This window comes from Chiloscyllium plagiosum, unplaced genomic scaffold (assembly GCF_037043375.1).
Source record: "Chiloscyllium plagiosum isolate Xiang-an unplaced genomic scaffold, Cpla_swu_hap1 HiC_scaffold_1, whole genome shotgun sequence".
Taxonomy (NCBI): domain Eukaryota; kingdom Metazoa; phylum Chordata; class Chondrichthyes; order Orectolobiformes; family Hemiscylliidae; genus Chiloscyllium; species Chiloscyllium plagiosum.
This window is the reverse complement of record NW_028270139.1, coordinates 33,647,465-33,672,081: the sequence shown is the minus strand read 5'-3', so window position 1 is coordinate 33,672,081 and position 24,617 is coordinate 33,647,465. Positions and strand designations below refer to the sequence as shown.

The following is a 24,617-nucleotide window of genomic DNA, read 5'->3' as shown; positions in this document are numbered from 1 at the left end:
TTTTCCTGTGCCAGACGTGACATTCTTTTTGCCCTGTACAGAGGAACAAAGCACTATTTCGTTCGGATAATTGATTATTCGGTTAATTGATTCAATGCCTCCCCTCTCGAGCTCAGATTTTTCATGAAGTTTCCTTTTTTTCCGCTCTGCCTGCCTTGCTCCCTCTCTCTGTCTCAGGATTTGTTTCTGAGCAGACACACACTTGTGTGTAATTTATATGCCGCATTGCTGAAACCTCCTCTTCCCCCCCCCCCTTAGTTCAATTGGATTGACCCACCAAGCACTTGTTAAGTCCATTCCCCATTCAGGAGACTAGGCAGCAGCACACCACGTTTGAGCCCCTACATCCCATCTGCCCCCACGCCCCGTCCGCTCCCCAAACCCATCCAATCCTGCCTCCCCCATCCACCCCCACCACCACCCACCATCTGCACCCCTGCCCCTCCATCTGATCATCTGATGTGGCTGCCTTGCTCCCGTCAACCCCACATCTGCCTCCGCCCCCCTGTTTGACTCCCACCCCCCTCTCTGGGGCAGCCGGATTGGACACCAACAGTAAGACTGCTGCTGCCTTTGGGGGGGGGGGTGAGTCTGAAAATAGCGTGCGTGCACACACACAACTTTTTACTGCAAATTTTTGATAGGTTCATCCTTTGCCTGTACGGGACAATGTTGGAGAGATTATCAGGGGAAGAGGGGTTTAGGGTACACTCCTGTGTAGAATTCCAGGGGAAGTGTGGGGAGAGAGAGAGTGCAGGCGGTTAGTCATTTGGAGATGGTGCCTGGGCTCTCATCAATGTCCAGGACTGTTCTCTGCAGCATTTCAGTAAGCCAGGTTCATTTTTAATCATTGTAAACAAAAGATGCGATCGGTGTTGAAACAACTCTTTGATGTAATGTTTCCATCGGAACCTTGAGATCTTCTTTGGATAATCCAAAATTCGGATGATTGATATTCGGATAGTCGAGGTTCCTCTGTGTATGAATAAATATCTCCACATTTTGTAATCTTTTAATTGAATAAAGAATTGTGGAGTAAGCCAATTCCTGCTGCATTCCGATAACAATACTCTGAACAATGAGAATTAATCTGCCTTGTCTGAATTTAATCAGTTAATTCAAACAGCATTTACAGACTAGGCCGTTTAATGCAGAATCGTTGATTCTCCTGCTCCTCGGATGCTGCCTGACCTGCTGTGCTTTTTCAGTGCCACACTTTTTGACACTGATTCTCCAGCCTCTGCAATCCTCACTTTCTCCTATTTTAATTTCAGTGGCAGGGAAACTTCTAGAGAATTAGTAGTCACATGGGTAGAGGTAGGTTGATTTGGAAGAGTCACCGTGGATTTCTAAAAGGAAAATTGTATTGGACTAATTTGCAGACTTTTTTGAAGAGGTAAAGGTTCAGTGAGAATAATGCTGTTGATGTGGGGTTGTTGTACCCAGACTTTCCAAAAGTGTTTCATACAGTGTCACACACAGACTTGTGAGGAAAGACTTAGGTCACGGGATAAAGGGTCAATATCAACATGCGTACAAAATTTGCTCAGTAATTGGAAACAGGCTTTTTCAGGCTCAAAGAAGGTTTTTAATAGAGTTAAGCAGGAGTGAATACTGGGACCCTTGCTCTTCCTGAGAAATGTTAATGATCTAATAATATATTAATATCTAGATCTTGGAGTGTAGGGGATAATTTCAAAGTTTGCAGATGACATTAAACTACTATAAACTGTGAGGAAAGTAGGGTAAAAGTCCACAAGGAAATAGACTGTTGTCGGAGTGTGAGTTAAGTGCCAGATGAGTTTCAATGCCGAGAAGTGTGATGCATTTTGGTAGGAAGAACATTGGAAGACAACACAAAATAAGGGGTACAAGCCTAAATGAGGGTGTAGCAGCAGAGGAACCAAGGTGTACATGTGCAATGATCATTAAAGGTGATAGGGCAGATGGGAGAGGAGTCAGTAATGCATACAGTATCCTCTGCTTTATTAATAAAGGGATAGAGTACAAGAGCTAACTCTTAGAAGACACTCATTAGATCTCACCTGGAGTATTGTGTTAAGGTCTGGGCATCACATTATTGGAAGGATGTGAATTTACTAGAGAGAATGTAGAAGCAGTTTACAGGAATGTATCCAGGATTGAAGTACTTCAGTCATGAAGGTCGATTGCAGATGTTGAAACTGTTCTCATTGGAGAGAAGGCGACTAAGGGGAGATTTGATAGAGGTTTTCAAAATCATGAATGAGCTGGATAGAATAGATGGGGAGAAATGTGTTTTTACTTGTACAAGGAAAAGATTGAGAGAATATAGATTTAAAGTGATTAAACTTTTAGATTGGGAAGGTGGTGCCACAGTGGCAATGTTGCTGGACTAGTATTCCAGAAAACCAAGCTATGCTCTGGGGACATGAGTTCAAATCGCACCATTGGAGATGGTAAATTGTGAATTCAGTAAAAGTCTGGGGTTTAAAAAATAGCTAGCCTATTGGTGATAATAACTATTGTCAATTGTCATAAAACCCATTCTGGTTCCTTAATGTCCTTCAGGGCAGGAAATCTTCAATCATAACGTGTCTGGCCAAATATGACTCCAGATCCACAGCAATGTGTTTGAGTTGTAACTGCCCTCTGGGTAACTAGATATGGGCAATAACTGCTAGCCTAACCAGTAGTGCCCACATCCATGAACAAGTATAAAGAACTTTGCAAAAACAGCTAATATGTTATGAGAAGTAGTTTCTTCATTCAGTGAGTAGTTAGGGCATGGTGGACGGAAGTTCAGTTCAGACATTTAAGAGGACCTTGAATGATTATTTAGATAGAAATAATGTGCAAGTATATGGGGAAAGCTAGGAGATTAGCACCAGGTCGTGATGCTCATTTAATGAGCTGGTCCAGGCACGATGGGCTATATGGTCTCTTAACACTCATATCAGTCACAATATAAGAATATGGGGTAGGCCATTTAGAACTGAGATGAGGAAAAGTTTTCTTCACCCAGACAGTGATGGGCTTGTGGGACTTTTTGTCACAGAAATGGTTGAAGCCAAAATATTGAATATTTTCAGGAAAATGATGGATTTAGTTCTTAGGGCTAAAGCATATGGGGAAAATGTGGGAACAGTATTCTGAGTTGGATGATCAGCCATGATCATGTTGAATAACAGTGCAGACTCAAAGGGCTGAATGGCCTACTCCTATTTTCTGTGTTGCTATGTAAGATGTCTGTGACCTCTCTGAATTTAACAATCAGTTTGAGGATGAAAACTTGGGTCTGAAATCAAGTGTTAAAGGCATCAGAAGGCTAAAAAGGTTAATTTGTCTCAAATGAAATAGGAAAATAGATTGGAAGGGAAGACTGAAGAGACATTTAACATATTTCATAATTCTCAACGAAGATATATTTGTTGAGAAGGATGAAATTAGAAGTGTGCAATATCCATAGCTAACCCAAAAAGTTAAAAATGGTATTAAATTGAAAGAAAAGGTGTATAATGCTGCAAAAGACGAATGGTAGCCCAGACAACTTGGAGCATTTTAGAAACTAGGGACTAGCAGAAAATTATTCAAAGAAAAGAGAGATTTTAAAGAATGAAGGAAAATCAGTACCAAATACCAAAAAAAACAGTGATAGCTTCTGAGCATATAGAAAGGGAGTAAAGTAAATTTTGGTCCCTCAGAGGGTGAGTCCGAGGAATTAACAATGAACAGATGTGGCTGCAGGGATAGTGAATGCATGGTTGTAATCATCCAAAATTCCCTAGATTCTGCAGTAGGTCTCAGTGGATTTTGTGAAAAGAAAATCATATTTAATACATTTGTTGTATATTTTTAAGATGTAACAGTAAAAAAGAAGCAAAAGATATATAATGTATTTTTGTTGTTCCAAAGGTATTCATGAAGGTTCCCCACACGTTTCTGATCCAATCCCCACCAGTTCCAATGAGTCACTATAGTAAAACTCCAGGTTGCCATTTCCAAAATGATTATTTCATTTTTTCACTGACCCAACACCCAATTTCAAGAAGAGAACTCTTTTAACAGTTATTGCTTTAATAATTAATTGGACAATATGTTTCATTTTAGCATAATTGTGTTCTGGGTTGAGTTATCAATTGGACATGCCCATATCTATAAGTACATCTTGACAGATAGAATGCCATGAATTATTTTGTACTCTGTTGCTCTGTCAAGACTAAACCTATTCTTTTCTCTTTCCAATCCATTGCATATCAAACTTTGCTTTCTGTTGTTGAAATGTTTTCATTGTGTACCAAGTTAACTTGAATATGAATGTATCTGCTCTCAGTACTCAAAATTAAATCAACAACAAAATGAAATATTTATTCAGGCCACGAATTCTATTTCTTTAGAATTTTTACTTTTGTCTTTTTCTTTATTTGCAATTGCTAGGTTCGTCATTTTATATATATTTCCCCTTTTATGTCATATTATTATTTAACCAAGAGGGAAGGCACCTTTTTATGTCTTGGTCACATTGTCAACTGACTCATCCAATCTAGTGCTGCCAGTCAAGCATTTCTTAAAACCTCAATCACTTGGTGATTTACCTGACCTCCGTTCTTATCATAATCTGTTATTTTCTTGGTTTGTTATGGTTTTGTGTTGCTTAACAATATGTAAACTGTTTAAATTGTAATCTCAAAAAGTCACATATCATTCTTGAACATTATTAGTCATTAACTCTAATATCTAGAAATAATCTTAAAATAAACATTGAGATGCCAGGCATTCTCCAAAAGCTTTGCAATTCAATTATGCCATGCCGATACAAAAGCCCATAGACGATCAGATAAGATTAACCAGTTATTCAAATATATTGCTTTCTGATTAATAATCTAAAAATTGCATATCTCATTGAGTCAGCCTCAAGAGTCAGAAGTTCATAGGTTCAAGTCCCACCACAGAGACATGAGTACAAAGTCTAGGCTAACACTCCAGTGCAGTTCTGAGGGAGTACTTCACCATGACAGGTCTTTCAAATACTCTCTCAGGTAAATGTCATTGGCACTATTTTAAGGAGAAGGGAGTTCTACCTGATGATTACACTTCACTGTCAAGCACTTTGAGAATTTGAAATGTTGTGAAAGATACTTAACTCTTATTTGCAATTCTCAACTGAAACACACTCCAACTACATTATAAAAAGAATTGCGACCACTTGAGTTTTTTGCCTTTTGTTTACTTTCTGCAGACAATTTCACCTAAACATTTTGAGCTAAATGCTTGTCAAGTTTTCAGCAGTGCAGGGTTAAAGTTAAATTTGAGCAGAGGCAGGCAGCATTGTGCGTAGAGATAGAGGAAGTCTTTTGATGGATAAGAGACGTGAATGCTGTCATTTGTCTTACGAGGAAGGTTTGGGCAGGTCAGACTATATTGGAAATTTTAAAAATGTGAGCAACAGAAATATATTTCTTATTGAAACATAAGATTCTGAAAGGTCTGACAGGGTTGCTCTGTGACTCTGTACAGGCACCTGAATAGGACATAAGATTCTGTTGGGTAAGATAGAATAGAAACTGCTCTATGACTCTACAGGTACGCGAATAGGACTAGTTTAGAGGGATATGGGCCAAATGCAGGCATAGGGGTCTAGTTTATTTTGGGAAATTTGGTTGACATGCACAAGTTGGACCAAAGGGTCTGTTTCCATGCTGAATGACTCTATGCAAGAATGTTTCCTCTATTGGAGGGAACCCAGAACTATGCAGCACAGTTTAAAAATGGGAATATCCCATCAAAGACAGACATAAGGAAGAATTTAATCTCTCAGGATCATTAGTCTTTCGAATTCTCTTTCATGGAGAGCAGTGAAGATGGGTAATTAAATTTATTTACAATTCAGCTAGAAAGAGTTTTGGTTGATGAGGGACTGAACTGTAATGGAGATCCGGTAGAAACGTGGAATTAAGGCCACAGCTGCCAATTTCTTATTGAATAGTGGAGTAGGCTTAATGGGTTAAATTACCTGCTCCTCCTATTCTTTAACTTTAACTTGGCAGGGAGAATTTCACAAATCCTGCTCTTTCTGCAGCCTCAATTATTCTTCTGACACAGAAACACTGCAATTGTAAATTCCATACCTACTGAAGGCTCTGTCTGGACAGTTTACTAGAACCCCTACCCTTCATTTAAAGATTGAGTAAAATTTCCCACCAAATCCAAGATCACTCAATAATGCCTCCAACAATATTCCATAGTACTTTGCAATTGCAGAAATTCATGAAATTAAGTTTGCATGCCTGGCCCTTTAAATAACAAACACTTCTTTCAGCTGAATGGTTAATCTTTGAGACAATAGTCTCCACGGTCCAAATTTGGCCATTGTCTGCCAGTAGTGCTGTATCAGTTTCCAGCAGTTCTAGCACTCCCAGGAGATAAGGCATCTTTTTAAGATTCGCACAGCTAGCTGCGTTAGGAGTAGCTGCTGATGCAACACAAAACCCAGTAAGAGAACCAACTTGTGCAATGCTGCTCCAAATTCATGGCACTCATCGAGGTTGGGTGAAACTGAGCTACATAACTAGATATTGTAGTCACCCCCCACCCTCTCAAGTGCAGTTAGGGATGGCAATAAATGCTGGCTGAGCCAGTCATCCACACTAATGATTTTTTAAAAATGAATATCTAAGTATGGGAATGAAATTGATCACCAGCTGATGCTGAAACGGATTGATTCTCAGCTTTGCAAAAAGGCCTGTGCAAGTTTTGGATTGGACTTCTCCATGCTCCTTGACAGTAGCCGTCGGGTTCTGTTAGACTTGTAAATGGATTAACCATTTCTACCTGCATACCCATCATGCCCTTTTTCTGTACTCAAGCATCCTGTTGTACCTCTGAAACAGAAGTCACTTGCAGTCTTGTCCTTTGGTGAGTTGACACCCGTATTGTTCCTTCACGCTTGCGTGGCTGCAAACCACTCTGCCTTGGAACTTCACTGTGCAAATTCCACCTCTAAATTGGTCTTCAATGCTTAGGCTTATATGATTTCCTGCCAGTTGGTTTGAAGGTATGGGAGCAGGGGCGGTGCAATGCAAATTCCAGCAGACTGCTAGTATACCAACTACCTGCTGGCCCCACTGCAGTTTTACCACTGTAAACTATTTGAGACCTTTAAGTGGGAAATTAATTAATACTGCCTACAGGACCCTTTTCTGCCAACACTGGTTGGAAATTTTCTTGGCAAGTACCAATCCTGGCAGGTTTCCTGTGTCGACTGATTATGGAGAATAGAAAGTCCCTCCTTAACCAGCCGCCTGGTTATTGGATGTTAACTAAATGGTCCCCCTTGTCCTATGACTTCACTAGCCTCAGACCCACCATCTTTGTAGGGGCTTAGTAGTTTGGCCTTGCAAGGGCGATCCCTGACTCCTTGATGAGCTGGATCCAGCAGAGCTTGCCATGTCAAAATCTGACCGATTTATCAGCATTGGATGCTGCCCCTTATGGTGCTACCAGTAATGGATTGCTGCCAATCTCTGCTTGGCCCAGTGGTTGTCTGAGGAGGGACACCCTGATGGGTAGAAATTTTGTCCTCAGCCTCTTAGCTACCAATAAATGGCTGTGGAGCAGCCAGTGTTCCCTGTAGTGGGCTCTGCTACTCCCTGTGCCCCTAATCTTTTAGCCTGGAGACGGAGACTCTGGCACCTCATACAGTTCTGTCATCAATGTCATCAGAGCTGATAGCTAAGAACATGAGAGTGACTGATGATGTTTTCTTCATCATCAGTTCCTACTACTTCCACATCCTGCTTTGACACTAGTACCCAGCCAGGTGGCAATTCTCAGGTAGCTGCCAGGTGAATGTTTTAAGATGGCATTATGGAGAGGTTAAAATGGGAAGAGAAACCAGGAGACTCAATTTAAGACCTGCAATTTGTTTATGAGAAGAGATCCTACAATGATGGTCAGCACTGATAGCTCCATAGGGCAAAGACATGCGGTAATGCTTGTTCCCTGCTAGTTTGATGTGGCTGTTCTCAATTGTGCATCACCTTGTCCAACAAGATAGCTGCAAATTTGTCAGAGAGCATTGTGCACTCTGTGGTTGAGAAACTGAATTATAGAGTGTAGATCTGAAGCTTGCAGCATGACAGTGTGAGATGAAGATATGAATATAAAGTATGAGTCATGGCTGAAGGGAAACTTGACTGGTAAGTGAGGGAGTACATTAAGCAATGTGTGAGGCTAACGATTCAGTTGTAAGGATGCGTCAACTGAACATGCCATCAGAACTAGATTAACTGGCATTGACTGCAATGACTACATGCCCTTACTGTCTCCTCAATGTCTGTTTGGAGGGACTCCTAACCACTTCCTACACCTATACAATGTCAGCAAACCTTGGACCCCATTTTCTGCCTTATTATTGTAATCCCATCTCTCTGCCAGAATAAACTCACTACCGTATTCAAAAGATGCAGACTAGTTTGAAATTGTGATAATCTTGCAGTTTTGAACAATCTGCACAGGGGATTCAGCCATTCAACATTGTGTTTGGTGTTAATTTCATGCTGCAATCATGTAAATGAGCAGGAAGCACTAAGTTTATGGCTGCCCCATTAATTTCCCATCACAATACCTGCTTATTTTCAAACATTCTGGAATTTCACTGCTCATAGTACAAGAGGGGAAATAGCTTTTTAATGAATGCAAACATTTGAATAGCCATATCCGCAAACTGGTGTTTTGTGAAATAGCTTTCTTCAAATACAATTTAACAGTGCTGGTGCAGATGATATATGTGTCACTGAATTTTAAGTATCATAATTAGGCAATGGCATGTTGAAAAGTTCCTGCTTAATTGGTAATGCGTTAAGATTTAAATCAAACTTAGAGACATTATGTAAAATAAATTTTAGCAAAGTTTATTATTGAATACCAATTATGCATCAAAATACAACATGGGTATATAAATAGAAGGGGCTTAAAAGGAATATGGGACAAGTGCTGGCAAATGACACCAGATTAATTTAGGATATCTGGTCGGCATGGACATGTCGGTTCGAAGGGTCTGTAGCCGTGCTGTACATCTCTAATACTCTATACAGGACATCAGATAAATAAAGAGCAACAAAATGAGAAATTAACGTTCAAATGAAAACAAAATAATGCAAATACTGGAAATCTGAAAGAAAGACAGAAAATGGTGGAGAAACTTAGTAGATGTGGCATCATCTATGGAGAGAAAACTGTTAACACTTCAAATCTGACATGACTCTTCTTCAGGCAAAATACTTCACATGGTAGAAATTTGGGGAAAAGTTAGCAATTGCTGGAAAGATTTAGCAGGACAGGAAGCATTTAGACAGATAACCTGTTAACATTTTCAAATGTTAGCTGTATGTTGTTTTTACAGATGCTGACTGATTTGCCAAGTGTTTTCAGCATTTTCTATTTTAACTAATTTTATTTTTCTACTGTGCACATCTGGCATCAGAATCAAATATATTCAACTCACCACCACCTTCTCAAGAGCAGTTAACGATGGACAATCAATGCTGACCTAGCCAAAGACACTGAAATCCTGTGACCAAATTTAAAAATTATTCTTAATATCCTTTAAAACTTCATACGTAGAAACTCTGGTGTTCCTATTCTGTTATGAAGCTGTGGGTGTACTGTACCTTTAAGAAAGTTAAAAGCTAGCAGAACTATCTGACAGCACCAAGTGTTCTGAACAAGGTATGATGTAACCTTATGGTCCAGCAGCTCATGCAGCTGGTTGCCTGGAGACAAAAACAAATTTGAAATAGGCCAATCAGTTTCAATTATATCCCCCAAAAAAATCAAGCTCCAATCAAGTTTGAATTTAGTATATTGGAAATATTAAAAGCCAATGACACAATCTGATACTTTGGGGGTATAAGACCGGGAAAAATCGAACAGTTGGGAAAGAACTGCCAGAAGACCAACAGATGTAGGCTGCTCGTCAAAAACTGTGAGAGGTACCTGTCTAGAGAAGGAGTTCGCACAGAGAAAACATCAACACCGACCTGGAGAGCAAATCTATAGAGGAAGATATAAAGAGAAGATTTGACAGCTGGCTGGGGGTTTTAACATTTGAATTTTTTAGTAAATCTTAATTGGGGGCCTTTATCGGACTAGTGTTATAGAAGGGAAAGTAAAAGATAGGTTAGAGGAATGAATTGTAAATAGTTGTTAGTTAATTATTCTCTGTTATATTTTTAAGAAATAAAGTTGTTAATTTTTACTTTAAATAGTTCTTAGTCTCTCGAATTTTCACAGATTACTGCATGGGATAAATCTTTTCTGTGTTGCTGGTTCAAATTCAGCAGGAGAGATTACCTATGTTGTAACAATTCTGCCTCAATAAGTGTGCCACAGTTGATCCTGTCCTAAAACACAGAAACAAACCATTTTCTTAGTACTCACTGCTATTCATCTCTGCAGCACTGCTGGAGAAAAAAAAATCCTGCAAATGTTCAAAAATACTGGGATGAAAACCTTTCTGTGGAAGGAAGGCCATCCCAAATCAATTAAGCAAAAGATAATATGGTTGACATTTGTATAAATTAGTTACACCTCAATTTAATTTCCTTGTACAACATTCATCAGCTGGAATTACACACAGGAAGAAGTGATATTTGTGAACTCATTGACCCAGCACAACATAATCCAATCTCAGAAGTTCACTTGCCAACGACAGTGTATATATGCTCCATAGAATTCTTGTGTGGCAGCAATGATGTTTCTATCCCTGAGCCAGAAGACCAAGGTTCAAGTCCCACCTGCTCCAAACATGTATAATAACCTCTCTGAACATGTTAACTAGACAATATCTATGTGTCCCACTGCAGAGTATACTTACATCTGAGATAGATCAGTTTTGATCTCTCAGAGAATCAAAGGATGTTGACAGAAGGCAGGAAAATGGAAATAAAACCAAAGATCATCCATGATCATGTTGAATGGTGGAAAAGGCTTGAGGGGCTATATGGTCTACTCTTGCTGTTATTTCTTATATTCTTATGAAGTATTAGTTGACCTAATTCTGAAGTGGAGCAAGTAAGTGATGGATAGATCAGGGATTACCTTGGGAAACAGTGAGCACAATATAATTAGTTTTAGTTTAATAATAGACAAAGCAAAAGTTCTGGATAAAAATATTTAACTGGATCAAGGCATCCTATAGTGAGTTTAAAAAAAAACTAACTCAGATCAAATGAAAGGAAAAGATGACCAACAATGAAAAATATTTAACCTATAAATTAAAAAAAAATTAAATATATCCTAATAATGGTACAAAGGCATTTTAATAGTTCTTTCAATATATATGAAAAATTCTAAAGCAATTCATGGAGGTGTAAAGAATTTTTAAAAAAAATCAAATCAAAAATAATATTAAGCAAGTTGCTGAAAACTTTCTCACAGAAGTTTAGTTCAATGAACATCTTAAAGGAGAGGATGCAGACGCTGGCCAAGGAGTTTCTGGAGAGAATTTCAAAATGTGGGCATAGATGTGAAAGCATGACCATCAAAGGTGCAGTAAAGAAAGAAAGAATGCAGAAAAGGCTAGAACCAATGAAACACAGCTTTCAGGAGAGATTATGAAAATAGAGAGCAGTTAATCATCAAGATCCTTACACTCCAGAATCAGAATTTTAAGTTTGAGGCATTGAGGGATCAGGAGCCAGAATAGTTCAGTCTGAACAATGGTGATGAGTGGATAAAACTTGGTGCAGGGTAAGTTCTGCATGATGAAATTGTAGATGAATGTATGCTTATGGATGTTCAAGAACATTAGACCATTCAAGAAATTATAGAGTTGATAGGCGACATGGTTTTGTGCGGGGGAGATCGTGCCTTACCTACTTAATAGAGTTCTTCGAGGAAGTGACCAAGTTGATAGATGAAGGAAGGGCTGTTGATGTCATATACATGGACTTTAGTAAGGTGTTTGATAAGGTTCCCCATGGTAGACTAATGGAGAAAGTGAAGTCACATGGTGTGCAGGGTGTTCTAGCTAGGTGGATAAATAACTGGTTGAGCAATAGGAGACAGAGCGTAGTAGTTGAAGGGAGTTTCTCGAAATGGAGAAGTGGTATTTCTCGGGGTCAGTGTTGGGGGCCACTGTTGTCTGTAATATGGATAAATGATCTGGAAGAAGGCACTGTTGGTATGATCAGCAAGTTTGCAGATGACACGAAGATTGGTGGAGTAGCAGAAAGCACAAGGGGCTGTCAAAGAATACAGGAGGATATAGATAGACTGGAGAGTTGGGGGGAAAAGTGGCAGATGGATTTCAATCCAGACAAATGTGAGATGATGCATTTAGGCAAGACTAATTCTAGAGCGAGTTATACAATGAACGGAAGAGCCTTGGGAAAAGTTGATGGGTAGAGAGATCTGGGAGTTCAGGTCCATTGTATCCTGAAGGTTGCTGCACAGGTGGATAGAGTGGTCAAGAAGGCATATAGTATGCTTGCCTTCTTTGGACGGGGTATTGAGTATAAGAGCTGGCAAGTCATGTTAAAATTGTGCAGGATGTTGGTTCGGCTGCATTTGGAATACTGTGTACAGTTCTGGTCACCACATTACCAAAAGGATGTGGACGCTTTGGAGAGGGTTCAGAGAAGGTTTGCGAGGATGATGCCTGGTATGGAAGGTGCTAGCTATGAAGAAAGGTTGAGTAGTTTAGGTTTATTTTAATTAGAAAAAAGGAGATTGAGGGGGGAACTGATTGAGGTTTACATATCATGAAGGATATAGATAGGGTGGATAGAGACAAGCTTTTTCCCAGGGTGAAGGATTCCATTAACAAGAGGTCATGCTTTCAAGGTGAGAGGTGGAAAGTTTAAGGGGGATACACCGGCAAGTACTTCACAGAGAGGGTGATGGTCGTTTGTAATGCGTTGCCAGCAGAGGTGGTAGAGGCAGGCACAGTAGATGCATTTAAAATGCGTCTGGACAAATGCATGAGTAGGTGGGGAGCAGAGGGATACAGAGCTTAGGAATTGACCAACAGGTTTAGATAGTACATTTGGATCGGCTCAGGCTTGGAGGGCCGAAGGGCCTGTTCCTGGGCTGTAAACTTTCTTTGTTCTTTGTTCCAGTTAATCATGTCTGGAGGTGATCAAACCATGGACAAGGGTTTCATCACCTGATGGCTTAAGGTGTGGTTGAAGTCACACAGAAGTGAAACTTTGCAGCCTTTGTGGAGTTACATGGAATCAGAAACCTTCGGATTGAAGAGGACTCTGGATGTAAATTATCTGCTTCAGCTCTTGATGACATACAGGAAAGGGTATAGAGTTGATAGTAAGGGCAAGGAGTTTATTGCAGGACCTTTAGTCTTCCCAAAAATGACCCAGAAAAGTTTATAATTCATTCAATACTGAATGTCAGGCAAATAATTTGACAGCACAGTGGCCATGGGTTTAAATAAATTTGAAATTAATGAACCATTTTGTGCTGTTCTACAAACAAAAAATGCTAGAAATTTGTGACTGATCAGGTAGTGGTTGTGGAGAGGAACACACAGAGTTAATGTTTTAGGTTGATGAACTTGCACCAAGCATTTATATGTGTAGGAGGGCAAACAATAAAAGTAAAAGAACATTAAGATAGAAAGCTAGATCAATGATAATTAGAAAAGTTAAGGTAAGAAATAAAATAAAATTAGCACAAACATAGAAATCAGTGGAAAAGTTTTCTAAATGCTTCTTAATCATAATTTCATTAAGAATAGTAAATAAGTACTTTGTTATAGTTGTCAATGAAGAGTTGTATAACTGGTGAAGCATCAAAGATAAATGTACAACTTGAATTGTTTTTCAAGAAGAGTTGATACAGAAGACATTAATCAAACCTTAAGGTAAACAGCCTAATGTGTCATGGTGTTCTATTTCTAAGGATTCTGTGGGAATCTCTCAAGGTAATTTTAAAAATGTGGACATAAGAGATGTTTTTAAAGAGATGCTAGAGAACATGTGAGCGAAAAGGAAAAGGAATTAGAAACTAACTGATGCTAATCTTCATTTAAGTGAAGAGCAATGGCAGTTACTGCACATAATTCTACTTAAGAATAACTGTTTCAGAGGACTGAAGAACCTTAACTCTTTTAATAAAAAGCAGAAAACTAACAAAGTCCTATCGAATTAGTCTCACTTACATTGATGTCAGATTATGAAGGCAAGATGATTCACTAGGTTAGATAATTTGCACTGTTAGTTTTTTACCTGTCTGACGTCTCTCTGACTGACCCTGATGTATTTTCTGAGGTCACCCTCATTAGCTTAATGTTAGATGCTGAGAGGGTTGGTGTAAGATAAACGGGGGACAAGAAAATGGCTGTCGCAAAACCCGAAGATCTGGAGCAGTATAATGCTGAAAACTTACTAACATTAGCTTACTTTGCAGTCAGTTGAACTCTATTTGAGGCCTTTTGGATTTTAATTTCCTTCTCATCTGCGAAAGTAATCTGGATACCAAGAACATATAGGTGTTGTTAAATTTCAAGACTGTTGTGTAGTATCACCAGAGATTGCAATGTTTAAAACAATTCCGCCATGATTGTGTAAATCTAAGAATGGATATGTTGGCCCAAATATGGGCAAATTTAGTGGGAGTTGTTATCATTAGAGTACAATCCTGGGAAAGACAGTAGTGGTAGATTAATGATGAGTTAGACCAATGTTCAATTTTCTTCCTTATCTGCAGTTGATCTGCCAGAAGTTTAACAATACCAGTATAAAATCTTGCCTATAGAAAATCATCTAGCCATGGGATGAAATTGTAAGGTACTTGGAGAATCTACATTAATCAGTGTTATTCAGAATGGATTTAGAAGCAGAAAACACTAATACAGGGATGTAATGTCAGACTTCTACAAGATCTTAGGTCTGCTGGGTTAATGTGCACACCCATGGGAACTCCATTATAGAAAGATATAAAAACAATGGAAAGCACACACTCATTCAGCTGTTACCAAAGCTAAAGAGTTACACTCACAAATAATGACATGAGAAGTGAGGACTTTGTTTTCACTGGAACTAAAAAGGTTTAGCAAGTTATAAAGGAGTACAGCTGTTGAAAATCTGAAACAAAAACAGGAAATGCTGCAAACACTCTGTAGGTCAGGCAACATCTGTGGAGAGAACACTACACAAATTGACATTTCATGAGAACTGCATCAGCACATTAAAGGGTGACCTGATAGGGGTTTTCAGATAAAGAATGCTTCTCAGAAAGTAACTAGCAATTGATTGTTTCCACTGTTTAGCAAGATGGTAACAGAAAGGCACAAATTTAAGCTGGAAGCATCTAGAAAAGAATCTTTATATAGTTAGGAATTAAAATTTACAATAAACTGTTGTTGAACAAGAATCCATAAATGTTTTTTATCAATTAAATGGATCTTTGTTTTAGAAAGATGATTATCAAAGACTTTGAAGAACAAATTGAAAAGAGGGATTAACTAAGTGGTGGTAGAGAAAAGCATTGGCACTGACTCGATGGACCAGATGTGTCCCTGTGTTGTAACATATCAAGCAAATATGTGGCATTTCTCATTTCTTCAAAAGCTTTACTGTGCTGCCTGAGTGAGATTGTCAACTGTGCCAATTTTGGTTCAATGCCCACTAGAAACTGGTCTGTGCTTGCCCAACCTCTTCTATAGAAGAACATATGCAGCCAGCTAATGGACCTTTGTTGAAAATTTCAGACAACTTGTCATCACAATGATGATGTAAATTTGCATTTCTGCTTTCGTTTGAGTTCATTTGAATTTTTCTGAACAAAACCAGCTGTAATATACCATTGAACAACTGTTAGCTGACTAATTAATATCCTGTGGCATGGCTTATGGACAGAATTTTTCTTTTAAAATGTCCAAAGTTTTATCTCCTACTCTCCCCTCTTTTCCGTTTTCTCACTGTTGGATCTCATTTGTGGAAGGACATATATTCACCAACATTTTGGTAAATGGTACTATCTCCATGTAAGTATGGATTTTTAATAAATTTCTTGGATAAATGTTAGCAGTTGACAGCATGTCCTGAACAGAGTCATGTTAAGTTTGCCAGTTGTCAGACGTATGTTTCTGTGGCAGTAGTCAGCATTCACTGCTCTTAAATAAGAATACTTCATTGTTTGTACAGAATTTCAACTCCTGATGTCTTATGTGTTACAAGCCAGATTATTATCTATTTTGGCATGGAACAAACTCCAAACATTAACACATTTTGCTTTTTTTTATTGTTACCTTACTCCTGCTGAAGATGTATAGTATTTACAAAAATAAGACAATTAATTCAAAAGTTACCCCAGAGTTGCAGTTTTCCATTCCCTGTTAAATCTATATTCTAGTTGCCAATGTTTTTCTACTGAATGTTAACAAAGCATAAACACAGATTAGGCAGGCATAGCTCTGTAAATTTGAAACCCCCACCCCCCCCTTCAGAAAAGAAAAATGCTTAATTTATTTGCGCCTCATTGTTAAACTACAGCCATCCTTCCTGCTAACCTACATCCTGTCTTTTACAGCCTTACTTCCTTTTTAAGTCCAGGGTGTATATGAAAACAGTAAACTTGTCATGTGTATTTCAACTGCATTTTTGGTTATTAGTAAGTGTAATGTTTTGTTTCTTGGTTATTTGTAATTTAACTACATGGGATAATTAATGGAATGTGAAAATTCATCTCTTTAGGAGCAAGCATCTTTATAAATTCATATCATTAAGACTCTGTAAAACTACGTTATGATCTTCACACTATTTCTTTGTTTTTCTGACAGCACACCTGCTAACGTGGCAATGGCATTGCACCAAAAATATTTTAAGGCCACTTAACAAGAAAGAAAAAAGAGATCTTCCATCCATTTCAAACTATTAAAAGAAAAATTAACCCATAATGTCCCTTCTTTCCAGCACAGTAATAATTGCCCTGAATTTCTGGAGAAGTATTAACAGTACCTGCCATTATTGGATTGCAAATATTGTATTAATCTATGGTGAGGAAAAACTATATAATGAATTGCAATTCTGTACAAATTGCTGGATGGTTTGCATAGTGAGCTTTGACAAGATAGGGATCTATCTTGCATAAGCATCCTCATTCAAATAAATTCCACATCGTGAAATTGCTGGATTGGTGCCATAAGTGTAAATTAATTTTGTTGCTGCCTTTTGGGAATGGTAATTTATGTTGTCAGGACGCTGTCAATGAGTTGATTTATAGTTCTGACATTAACCTTAGTTTGCAGGACCAGAACAGGAACCATGAGTCTCATTCCAATAGGCAACAAACCAATAGGAACCAAGAAGGTTCGCAAATTGTTTGGAAATTTACATTGGCAGTGTTTGTGTGCTAGTCTTGCCATCCACATTGCCATCAGTTCAGCAAGACAATAACTTTCAGGGTGTGTACCTGTTTTGCTACTTAAAAGTATGTAAATTTGTTTAATTTACATAAAATAATTTTAGCATACAGCATATGATTACAAATAGGCAAAAGTGAGGACTGCAAATGCTGGAGATCAGAGTCTAGATTAGACTGGTGCTGAAAAGACCTTCCTGATGAAGGGCTTCTGCCTGAACATTGATTTTCTTGCTCCTCTGATGCTGCCTGACTTGCTGTGCTTTTCCAACACCAGTCTAATCTAGACATACGATTACAAATGGATATATTCATCTGCCCTGTCAGGAATTACTGCCATAAAAAATCTGATGTGGAGGTGCCAGAATTGGACTGTGGTGGACAAAGTTAAAAATCACACAACATCAAGTTATAGTCCAACAGATTTATTTGGAAGCACTAGCTTTCACAGCGCTGATCCTTACTTTGAACCTCTTAAGGCACTAGTGCTTAAACAGGTCAGGAGAGTTTATCCTTTATATATAGGCACTGTGTTGATGTTCTTGCCTCCTTAGAGCTGTATCACTATGCCCACCCTCCCTGCCCAATGGGGTAGAAGGGTTCTGATAATGCCACAGCCTTTGGTGTAGCTGCTCCTCTTGTTCCACCTCACAGATGCCATGTGGAGTTGCATAAGTTGCTGCTATGTGATGATGCAGCCTGGCAATAGGAAAGTGCAGATGAAGATGAGTGGTGTGCAAAATGAATGAACTGATGTCCAAAAAGTTGGCAATTACCTGTCAATCATTGGAAACAATTCAGAAGTGCTGTGGATCACAAGCTTTCACCTGTCCATGGCTTTGGCTCATTAGATTTATTGATCTATGGCTTCCCTGCCTATCCTTTCAATTAAGAAGCATTCCATGCTATACACATGTTTTGATGTCCCTGGCAAGTTGCTGGCAATTTAGGAGATAGATAGGCCTACTTACTGATAAAGCCAAAATAGTTGATTAGAGAGTATTTGATGACCTTTTTGAATTACTTAATCAACAACTGCAAAGAGATTCCCCACTAGGCTGCAATGCATTCAGATGACATCTAGAGGTGGCTATAAAGAAGTTGAGTTTACAAATTGCCATCATGTTTAGGAGATCGAACTTCACATTGGCACCAAAATCAAATACATTGTACACTGTAATTACATGGGGATAGATTTAAGGCTGTGAATCCGGTATCAAACCTCACTTAAAAGGAGTTCAACAAAAAAAGTCTGCAACTGCTGCTTTGCATAGCAATCCTTCACACTGTGAGTGAAGATTTGCAACTTTGCCCTCAGTATTTCAAGCCACCCATGCATTAGCTATCTCACTATTCCCTTGTACCTTTGGACCTGATAGCCTGCAATCTAGGGTTATAAAAGAAGTGGCTGCAGAGATATGGATGCGCTAGTTGCAAATATCCAAATTCCATAGATTCTGCAAAGGTCTCATGGATTGAAAATGTGTAAATGTATCAACACTTTTAAAAGAAAGAGGGGGAACTGAAACCAAACAATGAGTCAGTTAGTTGAAACTCTTGGGGAAGTACTGAAATCTGTTCTTGAGGTAGTAACAGGACATTTTGAAAATTAAGATACAATCATGCAGGGTCAACTTGGTTTTGTGAAAGGAAATTCACGTTTGATAAATTTATTAGTGTTCTATGAGGAAGCAATAAACAATAGATAAAAGGAAACCAGGTGTTTCATATTTGTATTGTCAAAAGGCACCCAAAGTAAGGTGCCACACAAATGGTTACCACACAAAATAAGAACTCATGGTGTTGGGGATGATATATTAACATGGAAAGATGATAAATTAACTAACAGGAAATGAGAGTCGCAGTAATGGGTCATTTTCAGATTAGCAACTGAAATTAGTGGTATATTGCAGGAATCAGTGCTAGGGCTGAAACTATACATATTAATGACTTGGATGATGGAATAGATTGTACTGTAACCAAATTTGTTGACAATACAAAGATAGTTAGGAAAGCAAGTTATAATGCGGATACAAAGAGTCTACAAAGGGGCAAATAAATAATGTTAAGTGACTAGTCAAAAAAATTGAAGACACGGTATATTATAGGAAAATGTGAGTGTGTCCACTTTGGCAGGAAGAATAGAAAAGCTAATTATTATTTAAATGGAAAATGAACTGCAGTACAGAGAATCTGGGTGTCCTCAAAAAGCTTAGCATCCAGATACCAGATAACTAGGAAAGTAATTGGCATGTTGAACTAATACTGAAAGGGGCATGAAGTCTTACTACAACTGTGAGACTACAAATGACATATTGTATGCAGTATTGGTTTCCTTGCATTTCACGAGGCTCACTTAAGTGTCGAAGGGATTGCCTTATGAAAGAAGGTTCTGCAGGTTAGATCTGTATCTTTAGGTGTGTTGATTTTATAGAATTATGATTCTGAGGAGGCTTGTTGTGGTTCATGCTGGAAGGGTGTTTTCAAACATGGGGAAGCCTAGAGCTTGGTGGACACAGTTTAAAATCAATAATCAGCTGGGAGGAATTACATCTCCGAGGGTCATCACACTTTGGAATTCTCTTCGCAAAAAGCAATGAAGACTGAATTAGAGAGATTTTTGATCAGTGAGGACCTTGAGGATGATGGTGATTGGAGAATATTTCAAAGACATTCTGAAGCTTTCCTTGAAGCGCAGCAATATTGGTCATAAAAACATGTAAGACCTGTGTCAGGCTTGGATTCATAATGTCTTGATGATGAGAAAAAGCAGGAGCAGGAGAGGAAAGGCAGTAAATTCTCCACTTTCAGATCCCATCTTATCTCGTGTTCATTGTTCACATGAAGGCAAACATTGCAGAAATTTGTGACCTTGATTGGATGTTTTTCTCATATCAAGGGAGTGTGCGAATGGAAAATTTTGTTATATTAAAGCTCTTCTTCTGAAGTTGAAGTTAAATTGCATTGACATTGTAACATTCTGGCATGACGTTGCCCAATATTGGCACAATGTCATTTGTGGAAAATAATTTTTCACATTTCTATTAACAATAAACAATGATAACTGCAGCTGATTTTTATTCAGCAAATTTCTAGTTTGGGTCTAGATTTTCTGAGGAGTGGCAATCTCTGACAAATCATCACTCATTTTTTACATCACAAAAGAACTCTACATTTCTGACAGGAGATTGGAATACACTGATTCTGACAGATCCCCCCTCATAGTGCAGAATTGTTGAGGAAAATGAAATTGCACCCCTTCTTTAAAGCAGCCAGCTGACATATTCTGTAATCTAAAGATCAAGTAACTTGAAAGCTACTATCAAAAGGTAAGTGGTGGGTGTCAGGTGGGTAGAGGGTAAGGTTTTAGGTGAGTATGGTGTCAGTTGGGTCTGCAGTATGGTGAGTTTGGATCAGGGGAGGCATTAGTTAATCTGGTGAGTGTGGCAGATTAGGCAGCCAGGTGAAAAAAAGTGGGTCACGGTCAGGGCAGGTCAAGTTTGGACCACAGCGGGCCAGCCTGGTCTGGAGTATGGGACAGGGAGACAGATGAGCCTGAGACAGGGGAAGGGGAGGGATGGATCCAGACTTGGGAAAGCTGTAGAGTCAGACTTGGAGTGGGGAAAGAGGGAGTGGGTGGGTGTCAGGCCAGTTTCTTAGAGAGGGATTGTCAGGTCACAAGATGACAGGAGGTGTAAGATCAGGGGATACAGCAGTGTAAGGGATATGGTGATATTTTTGGGTATGTGTGAGGTAAATTGAGGAGTCAGTTTACTAGTCACAGGGGAGTTAAACTAAGGCTAACTTTTCCTGAGTAGTTATTATTTAACTTCAACAAAACCCTCTGAATTTTCCAATTTTACAAGTGTTGAGGAATTGCCCAGTGGAATCTTAATTTCCCAGGTATTTCTTCGGAGTGTGCTATGATAGGGATCTTGCATGGTGCCACGTACAACTCTCATCTGTGCTTCTGAAACAATTGCTTGGCCTCTGAAAAACTGGATTTAGCTTTCATCAATATAAATGTTGTCTGCTAAGAAAGCCAAAACCTTCCAACTAAAAGCACATAAATTACGAAATGGATTGAATTTGAAATGTACTTGTTGTATATTGTTTCTTTATTAAGATATAAGAGAGATGTTACAAAGTATAATGTGAAAAGTGCAGTTGAACAGAATTTAAGCAGGCAAAACTCAAGTGAAAACATCTCCAAACAAAGCAAATCATTAACAGTTAAAAGTTTGGATTCTGAATAAGTAAACTGGTTATCATTGATTTAGTAGTTTACTAAAGAAATGCTGTTACAGACTAATTGTTAAGCCTTAATTTCAGAGGGGCTGGTTGAATATCTATGAATTATTATAATCAGTGATCAACACTGTAGTCAGTAAGTGTATATGCATGGTTACTATTAAAAAATGCTTTGTATATAATCTTTTGCCATTTTCATATAATAAAATGTAAACATGTCCATCATTACATATAATACTGCTATTGGACAGTATTTATTAAATAATCTGGACCAGCACTAAAATTATACTGGAATTCAATTTATTTTATCAGACAAGTTGCCATGTGATGAATTTGGATGTGATAGAAGCTACATATGTTAGCAAGGCTCTGTTTTATGTCAGCAAAAGGGACCTGTCCATATGTTGCATTTTTATTATTGGAGACAAAAAGAGTTAGGGAGACCGCCAATTTCTGCTGCACTCACATGGCAACATCTTGACCATTCAGGGTCTACCCACCTGGTCTGAGAATGAAGATCGACAATTAACTATTCCTGTTGTGTTTTCACGCTGACAGAGCCTAAACAACAACACCTTTTTTTTAACGCTGTTATAAATTGAGTTGGCTGTTTTGTTGTCTGTTTCTGATGTCATAAATTTGAGTGTAAGATGAACATCTATAATTTGTTTCTTTTTAGTAATGCTTAAAATGATAGTTTACACAAAGTTTTATGAGCATAATGCAATTATATATAATGTATTGCTTTCCAGGGCCCTTAGGTGATTAGAGTCTTAGTAAAATGGATATATTCCTTGTATTTTGCTCAAAACATGAATGATAAGCATCTTCAAAGTTTGTGACATAGCTCTGGTAAACTCTAAAATAATTCTTAAAAAAGCTCAGCATGCTCATGGTTTCTACACCACACAAATGAAACCATAAGAAAATACGCACAAAGTTATAGGTCTTCAGAGAGAAAAAAACTTGCAGATAATGCATGTGTTTTTAAAGTGTTTTGTGTGACTTAAATATTTATGTGAGCATGTTTAAATGGATACAAAAATTACTACATTTGTCAGTGATTATTTGAGTGCTGAGTCTTATGAAATATTGAGTTAAACAGCTCTTTAAACTTTTAGCTTTTGAAATAACAATCTGTACAGCTCTCTCTGTCAGATACCATTTTTCCAGGTGTATTGACTTTCCCATTATCAATTTGTCTGACCATAATATTTTGCAACAATCATTAGGGGACTCATTCAATGGAACTAAAGGTATTGGAAAAAAACATTGGATTCTGCAGTGACAACTGAGGCAAATTATTATTTGCCTATCCAAATGATTGTTGCATGCAGATGATAAAAATGACAATAGTGTAGAGAGCAAAACCAAATCAAACAATTAAATAACAGATAATGTATTTGATAAATTTTGTTCATATAAAAAGCTTACATACACTGTGGTTTATATCTGATTCCATGCAACAATTTCTATTCTACCCTCTTTAGATTTGATCCTGAAAAGAGAACCTTTTATGGTAAAATTCTTATCGGCAATAACAGTTTCGGTGATTACAGCAAATCCAGGATGATTAACTTGTTGAGTGGCTACACTGGATAGGAGCAAAAATAACACCATACTCTACTCTTCCCTCTGATCCAATTTAACACCCTTTGGAGGAAGTAGGAACCAATCTGTGTGTGACGTTATATTTAAAATGATGCAATTTAGATGAAATATTGTGGATTATTGATAGACAATCAATTGTTATTTTTTCACTTTAATTAAACAATGCACAATAGAAGCACATCTATTCTCTACATTAACATCTACATAGCACTTTGTTCAGCTATTTAATGGTTGTCTAGTTTCCTGTTCCACAGAGTTTAAGCAAAGTATTCTTGTAATCTCCAGAAGTTTCATCCTAAAACAAGAAACAAATAGGCAATAAATTATCATTTAAGTAAACAATTAAAGGCACACCTAAAATAATCAAAGAATGTTCACCAGAACATATTATTGATCAAATACAAAACTAATATACTCCCCTCAAACTTTTCCTTTTCTACTTTTATTGTGTAAGAAGGAATTCCCTTCTTTCTAAATCTCGATTCCATTTATTTTGTTCAGAGTTAACACTAAGTCACGAGCACCAGTTCAGGCTGGATTAGAAAATGTAGATGACAACAGCAAGGTTATGAGGGATGAATGGAACTGGAGGTGAACATTTGGAATGTGTGATAAAAGGTAAGAAGAAAGAGCTAGAAAGTAAGGCGAGCACCAAAGTAGTGGCTTGTGTGGGACTGATGTGAAGTACACTGAAATTTTCCTGAAGTAAAGTTACAGCTTGTGAAACTCAAGGCATCTCTCCATGAACATGTTAGAAGTGGAACTGCAGATTTGTATAGATAATTTTACTATAGTTTTATTCCTTACAGCAAATGACAACACTCATCACAAACCAGAACATTTAACTATCATTAAAACGTCTCCTGTCAATATAAACTAGAATGACAACTGTGTCTCAAGTAAAGTTTATTAATCTGCACAAAATCTGGTTTCAAAATGTCTGGACAGTAACTAGGGAGAAACTTGAAATGAGTTGGAAAGTCAACACTGGTTCATAACTCAATAGGTTCAAGCCAATATCTAGCTTCAATGATATCCATATTGAGGATTTATTAATAAATAATTATTTATTGTTATTTTGAAACAATTTATAGCTGATTAGCAGCAAATTAATGATAAGTAATGGTAATATGTAAATAAATATATTAAAAATGCTCTTTCCTGATTAATGTGCCCAGTTTTATGTCAAATTATTTAATATCATCCTATGCTTGAATTTCTTACATTTCTGTGATAATAAATAGATAAATTACATGTTTCTCAATAGACAGCTGGGTGAAAGTTAATATCAGTAACAGTAAGAGAGAAGGTGGTGTCGCAGTAATGTCACTGGATCAGTAAGAGATCAAGCCTAAAGTTTCTGGGGTATGTGTTCAAATCCAAATAATCAATCT

At 37.9% G+C, this 24,617-nt stretch overlaps 1 protein-coding gene and 1 long non-coding RNA gene across 4 annotated transcripts in view; one reads left to right on the top strand and one right to left on the bottom strand.

Moving 5' to 3' along the window:
- Positions 1-24,617, top strand: part of LOC148152100 (uncharacterized) — a 42,375-nt gene that overhangs the window by 10,459 nt on the left and 7,299 nt on the right. For both annotated transcript variants that reach the window (XR_015756710.1, XR_015756704.1), the window contains one exon: positions 23,725-23,841. This is a non-coding gene — a long non-coding RNA (uncharacterized LOC148152100). The remainder of the gene's footprint in view (positions 1-23,724; positions 23,842-24,617) is intronic.
- anxa3a (annexin A3a) overlaps positions 21,462-24,617 on the bottom strand; it is a 63,755-nt gene continuing 60,599 nt past the window's right edge. For both annotated transcript variants that reach the window (XM_043696332.2, XM_043696322.2), the window contains one exon: positions 21,462-23,518. In XM_043696332.2, coding sequence (XP_043552267.1) covers positions 23,459-23,518 — 60 coding nt within the window. In that variant the 3' untranslated portion in view covers positions 21,462-23,458. The remainder of the gene's footprint in view (positions 23,519-24,617) is intronic.